This window comes from Leuciscus leuciscus (assembly GCF_965113295.1).
Source record: "Leuciscus leuciscus genome assembly, chromosome: 6".
Taxonomy (NCBI): domain Eukaryota; kingdom Metazoa; phylum Chordata; class Actinopteri; order Cypriniformes; family Leuciscidae; genus Leuciscus; species Leuciscus leuciscus.
Window position 1 is genome coordinate 48,075,567 of NC_138730.1, and position 7,500 is coordinate 48,083,066.

General features: G+C 41.1%; 1 protein-coding gene across 9 annotated transcripts in view; it reads right to left on the reverse strand.

Moving 5' to 3' along the window:
- Positions 1 to 7,500, reverse strand: part of LOC309501027 (receptor-type tyrosine-protein phosphatase S-like) — a 122,874-nt gene that overhangs the window by 71,409 nt on the left and 43,965 nt on the right. For all 9 annotated transcript variants that reach the window (XR_014206756.1, XM_082172934.1, XM_082172937.1 and 6 more), the window contains 2 exons: positions 3,002 to 3,147; positions 1,869 to 2,010 (listed from right to left, as the gene is read on the reverse strand). Coding sequence is in view for 8 of the 9 variants with exons in the window: in XM_082172934.1 (XP_082029060.1) it covers positions 1,869 to 2,010; positions 3,002 to 3,147 (288 nt within the window). In the remaining variant the exon portion in view is untranslated. The remainder of the gene's footprint in view (positions 1 to 1,868; positions 2,011 to 3,001; positions 3,148 to 7,500) is intronic.

Below are 7,500 nucleotides of genomic sequence, written 5' to 3' on the forward strand. Positions count from 1 at the left end.
CGTTCTTGTCTGTCAGTCATATAATGCAGGTCTATGGTCACGGTCTCAAAACACATGCACAGAGTCCAAATTAAAACAATTCCCCGTCGTCCAAATTAAACAATTCCCCATCGTAAGTACACATTGATGGCCTAAGACACGAAACGAGCGGTTTGTGTGAGAAAACGAACAGTATTTATATCGTTTTTACCACTTATACGCAGCCATGTCCAAGTGATCTGATCTGACGTGTGTGCGCAGACTGGCGCATAGATATATACACTAGATGTCGCCTTGTCTACGGCAGTTCATTGAACGAATGTCTTTAAGGCGACATCTAGTGTATATATATCTATGCACCAGTCTGCGCACACACGTCAGATCAGATCACTTGGACATGGCTGCGTATAAGTGGTAAAAACGATATAAATACTGTTCGTTTTCTCACACAAACCGCTCGTTTCGTGTCTTAGGCCATCAATGTGTACTTACGATGGGGAATTGTTTAATTTGGACGACGGGGAATTGTTTTAATTTGGACTCTGTGCATGTGTTTTGAGACCGTGACCATAGACCTGCATTATATGACTGACAGACAAGAACGGTTTGACCTAAAAATATAAAAATTGAAACTACTGCGGAAAAAAAGACACCTACATCTTGGATGCCCTTGAGGTAAGCTAAAACATACCAAAAATTAATTTCAAAGTGAACTATCCCTTTAATATCTGATAACACTTTAATGTGATGGTCCTCCAACAGACACTCTACTGACTATAAGTAACTTTGCAACTACATGTCAACTTATTCTAACCCTAACCCTACCAGTCTACTAATACTCTACTAATACTCTAATGAGAGTTAGTAGACATGTAGGTGCAATGTTACTTATAGACAACAGAATGTGTTAAAGGGACCATCAAAATAAAGTGAAACCAATTTCAAATACATTTTCTAAGCGAAGACAGATGGACAGGCGCTCTGCAGCTGGGATAGAGTGCCTGTAGTTGGTGTCCTGAAGGGTGATCTTCGCGCCGATGCGGTGACTCTCTCGATGAATGCTCGATCAACATGAGCCATCCTGCAAACAGACAAGCGGATTTCGCCACAGACACGCGTCAATTTCGCTTCAAACTTTTGCTTTTTACGCGTGAATGGATTCAAAATGTTCAAGCGTCCAACTAGACGTGGTAGACGCGAATTTGACGCGCTATTCGCGTTTGGTGTGAACGCACAGTAACCCTAACTCCAATTTTGACCTAAAACGAATATACGGTCAATCTTAAAAGTGCCGTTTCCATTCTAATTATGCTTTACAGGAAAGTTTGACTCGGGTAGATTAACAAAAAGAGCCTAGGTTCAATTCTGGCGAGAGTTACGCTTTAATCACTGCCCAGCACAAAAAACAAAAAGGCAAAATAAATCTGATTAAACCGCTCGATTCATTTGGATTCATGGCCGTTTCCTGGACTTTCGATGGTTTAAATCCCTTCATTTGTTTTTCAAAGATGAACCAAAGTCTTATGGGTTTGAATGACAGAGAGAGAGACTGAACGACAGAGAGAGAGACTGAATGTATTTTTTGGGTGAACAAAGCTTTTAAAGTTCCGCTTCAGCATCAGGGTTGATCAGTGTGTCACGCCTCCACAACACACACACACTCTGTTTCTGTCAATGCTCCGGTCTGTGTGTGTGTGTGTGTGTGTGTGTGTGTGTGTGTGTGTGTGTGTGTGTGAGAGAGACAGCGGCGTGCGTCTGCGCTTCACTAAACACACCGTGACTGCCGATGGAACACACTTCATTACCAGACTAACAGAGTCATCACGCTCTCATCAGAACCGTGCGCAGGCGATGATGACGGTGATGACGATGATGATGGAATATCTCACCTCTGATGATGGACAGTGTGGAGGTCTTGGTGATTTCTCCTTCAGTGTTTTTGGCGACGCACTCGTAGGCGTTTTCGTCACGAGGCGCTCTGAGTGGCTGGATGCGAAGCACTGCCCCCGCCCCTTCGTCAAACTCGATGGTCTGGACCAATGAGAGAGCAGAGTGAGCAGACATCCACCAATCACAGCAGAGCAACATCAGTTCACAAGCAGACAGACCGTTATCAATGATCAAATCAATGAAGATTATTTTGGACTACTGTAATCACTGTGTGCGACCACGACATCAGGATACGCACAACTGTGTGTTTATTTACATTTAACGGCTTATAAAGGGGATTCTGCAGTATTTCTCAGTCTAATAACTTCATTCGAGATCATGTTTCTATTATTGTTCGTGAGCAGAAGGATTCAATACATCAACCCAGTGGAGAATGAAATGTGGGCTACTGTATACACGCACACACACACACACACACACACACACACACACACACACACACACACACACACACACACACAGGAAGTGACATCAGCCAGCCGCGTCTGAACTCATTTGCTCTCTCCTCAGCTTATTTCACATTTGATGGACAGTGACTTCGTCTCCAGCGCTAACAGAGTCGACACGCTTCATTCGCCCTCAGAAACACGTTTCTCTCTTCTTCTGCTGCTTAAGTAACTGTACAGGAATAAAGGCTTCTGCTCGGTTCATTAGCATCTCATTTGCATATGCATGAGAACAGATTAGTTAGAATCCCCCTCCTGTTTGAACACAAAAGTGCAGAATAAAGACTCTCCACACCAACTGTGAGGACGCAGGTGCAACACACACACACACACACACACACACACACACACACACACACACACACACACACACACACACACACACACACACACACACACTCATGTTTCAGTGTCACATGATCCTTCAGAAAACATTCTAATATGCTGATTTGCTGACACATTTCTGATTATTATCAGTGTTGGAAACAGTTGTGCTGCTTCAGATTTTATTTATCGGGATTCTGAATAGAAAGTTCAAAGGAGAAGCAGAACCTGTGGATGAGTGTCATGTGCTCTGGTGCCGGTGTAAAGCTGTGTGTCAGTGATTGACAGCTCTGGTTCCTCACCTCTATTCTCTGTGAGTTCACTTTCTTGCCCTTCTTGTTCCAGAACACCTGAGGCTTGGGGTCTCCTGTGGCCTGACACACGAACGACACGACTCCACCGGACACGCCGATCTGATCCATCGGGACCTTCACGAACTGAGGCGCCGCTGGAACACACACACACACACACACACACACACACACACACACACAAGAGTGTTACTGAGAGACAACCTCATCAATTAATCATCGTTAGCTTTCAACTTACAGCCGCTGTGAAACCTGGAGATCGACAGCAGCTGATGACGTCTACACATTAACACGAGCCGCTTCCTAATGAGGTGAACACACTTCACACTCGATGGCAAAAAGCCCTTTTGAATTAGACTGAGGTTATTTTTATACATACATTCATTTTTGCATTTAAAGGACTTTTTTTCAGAGCAATGCATTCTGGGAGAATTACAGCACAGCTGGCCAATGAACAATTTTTGTTTTCAAATATTCTCTATAGATTTCCAGTAAACCTTGTGCAAAATATGTGTTGTCTTAATTAAACTGTATTAGTCCACAGAACACATATGTAAAAGACACTTAATATTCAGTATTATACACTATAAGAACAATAGATCTGATCAGCTGATCTGAATAATAACTCTATGATCTTCTAAAGAGATGCTTTACAGCTGAATCAGAATTTGTCTCATATTTGATAAAGTTTGCATCACTGATTCTGATATTCTCCTGTTTATTACTGTGAAGCTGCAGTGAAACGATCTGCACTGTCTAAAGCGACTTGACTTGACATATAATGACATTATAATATCAGTCTGCTCCTAGTCGTCTGGCTCTTGACTGTCTGAGGACAGAGAAAGAGAGAAGAGAGAAGCTTGCACACGTCCTAATATCAGTAAGAGCATATCGAGTCTGTGAATGATGCAGTAAACCCCAGCCTAACTCTCAGACTGATTCATAAAAGGCCACTAAACACTTGCCTGTGAACGCAGGAGGATCAGATTATACAACACACACACCCACACGTCCTAACAACCAGATAAATCCCATCACAGAGAGACTCTTTCACTAGATACCATCACATAGAGACTGGGTCTTTTCCTAGGAAATACAAAAAACTCCCAAACCCATTTAAGGATAAATTTTTTTATTGATGTTCAACGACTAAAAAACAGATATAATACAGATGAACAAATGATTACAAAAAACTGGCTAAAACCAGACGATTACATTACTTTAAATGAGTCTACGCCGCAAGATTACTGTTATAAACATCAACCTCGTCTGAAAGGAAAACTTGCTGTAATTTATAGTAATATCTTCTGAATTACTAAGAAGTCTAGTTTCAAATATAATTCTTTTGAAGTGTTGTTGCTAAATGTAACACTATCTAGTGTAAATGATAAATCACGTTTGAGATCTGTGCTGGCTACTGTATACAGGCCACCAGGGCACCATACAGACTTTATCACAGAATCTGCTGACTATCTATCAGAGTTAGTTCTGGCTGCAGATAAAGACATTATTGTTGGTGATTTTAATATACATGTAGATAATGAAAAAGATGCATTGGGATTGGCATTTAAAGACATTCTGAACTCTATTGGAGTTAGACAACACGTGTCAGGACCGACTCATTGTCGTAATCATACTCTAGATCTAATATTATCACATGGAATAGATGTTGATGCTGTTGAAATTCTGCAGCAGAGCGATGACATCTCAGATCATTATCTAGTCTCATGTAAATTACATTTAGCCAAAGCTGCAAAGCCGACTCGATGTTAGACCTATCACTTCTGCCACTAAAGATTGCTTTATCAATAATCTTCCTAATCAGTTTCATCATCTCAGCATCCCGGATAGCTTAGAAGAACTCGATATTGCAACAGAAACTTTTGACACTCACTTTTCCAGCACTTTAGACACAGTTGCTCCGTTGCGCTTAAAGAAGATTAAAGAAAATAGTCCAACGCCGTGGTACAACGAGCACACTCAGGCCCTTAAGAGAGCAGCCAGAAAAATGGAGCGCAACTGGAAGAAAACAAAACCAGAGGTATTTCGCATTTCATGGAAGGAGAGCTCGATTGCATACAGAGAGGCCTTAAAAGCTGCTAGATCTGCTTATTTTCAACCCTATTAGAAGAAAATAAACATAACCCTAGGTATTTATTTGAAACAGTGGCTAAACTAACGAAAAATAAAGCCCCCTTCAACCCCAGAAGTTTCCAAGCAACATAGCAGTAATGACTTTATGAACTTCTTCACTTATAAGATTGATAATATCAGGGACAAAATTATAACTATGTAACCGTCTACAACAGTATCACATCAGGCAGTGCATTGTAGTCTCCCTGAGGAAACATTTTATTCATTCATTGCTATACGAGAGGAAGAATTCGTTAAACTCGTTAAATCATCTAAATCGACAACATGTATGTTAGACCCGATACCGCCTAAGCTACTGAAAGAGATGTTCCCAGAGGTCACAGATCCTCTTCTTAATATCATTAATTCATCTTTGTCATTAGGATACGTACCAAAAACTTTTAAGCTGGCTATGATTAAACTGCTTGTTAAAAAAACGCAACTTGATCCTACAGAATTTGTCAATTACAGGCCGATCTCGAATCTACCTTTTCTGTCAAAGATACTAGAAAAGGCGGTATCCTCACAACTGTGTTCCTTTCTTGAAAGAAATTATATCTGCAAGGATTTCCAGTCAGGATTTAGACCGTACCATAGTACCGAGACAGCTCTCATTAGAGTCACACATGATTTGCTCTTATCATCCGATCGTGGTTGTGTCTCTCTATTAGTGTTACTCGATCTTAGTGCTGCATTTGACACTATCGACCACAAAATTCTTTTAAATAGACTCGAAAATTATGTTGGCATTAGTGGAATTGCATTAGCATGGTTTAAATCAAACTTATCTGACCGTTATCAGTTTGTAGCAGTAAATGAAGAGATGTCTCATCGATCACAAGTTCAGTATGGCGTACCACAAGGCTCAGTACTAGGACCGTTGCTGTTCACTCTGTACATGCTACCCTTGGGAGATATCATTAGGAAGCATGGCATTAGTTTTCACTGTAATGCCATGTGTGTGCCGACGAAACTTACCAATTCACAAAATTAACGGAATGCATAGTCGTTTTAAAAAATTGGATGACTAGTAATTTACTGCTTAATTCTGAAAAAAACCCCAGAGATTCTAATGATTGGACCAAAAACTTCCTCACGTATTAATCTAGAATACTGTCTAACACTTGATGGATGTTCTGTCAAGTCTTCGTCGTCGGTTAGGAACCTGTGTGTATGTGTGTGTGTGTGTGTGTGTGTGTGTGTGTGTGTGTGTGTGTGTGTGTGTGTGTGTGTGTGTGTGCTCTTTGATACCAATCTTTCATTTGAAAGCAACGTTTTTAGCATCTGTAAAACGGCATTTTTCCATCTTAAAAATATATCTAAATTATAACATATGCTTTTAATGAAAAGTTACAGAAACAGCAACAATTGGTTCATGCGTTCATGACATCAAGGCTAGATTATTGTAATGCTCATATGGGTGGTTGCCCTGCACGCTTAATAAACAAACTCCATATGGTATGACCATATTAGCCCAGTTCTGTCAACACTCCACTGGCTGCCTATTAAACATCGTATAAACTTTAAAATATTGCTGATTACTTGCAAGCACTAAATGGTTTATCTCCGCAGTACTTGAGCTCTTAACGCATTATAGTCCAGCCTTCGGCACAGAGACACAAGAGCCAGCTCTGGCTCCATACAGGAGTGCTGAATGAATCCTCAAGCAGGAGGAGCTGGATGAGTATCTGAATGCTACTGATCCTGATCTGACCTCTGACCTGTGATGCAGCCTGAATCATAATCACAGTGTTCGTTCGTTCACCGGAGGAGAGCTGAGCGACTGAGGTTTCGTGACTCGTGAAGTTTGTTCCTCCATTCTGCCACTGATGAGTTTGGGTTCGCCTCTGGCTCAGTCGCGGACACTTAATACTCAACAATATTACTGATCTGACTGTAGGAGAACTGAACTGAGCTGGACGAGGACATCTTTTTTTTTCAGAACTGCTTTATAGATGAAATGAACTAAATTAATAATTGACAATTATCAATTATTGATGATTTAATCATTCAATTGATCTTTACAATTGAACTGAATCAGCTGAACAACAGACGAAACGCACTGTTTCCCTATTACCACTGTAAAGCTACTCTGAAACTCTATATCGTATAAAGCACTGTAGAAATACAGGTGACTACTTAACACACACACACACACACACACACACACACACACACACACACACACACACACACACACACACACACACACACACACTCTCTCACACTCTCTCACACTCACACTCTCACACACACACACTCACTCACTCACACTCTCTCTCTCTCACACACACACACACACACACACACACACACACACATACCCTCACAAAAACCCTCACACTCACAAAAACCCT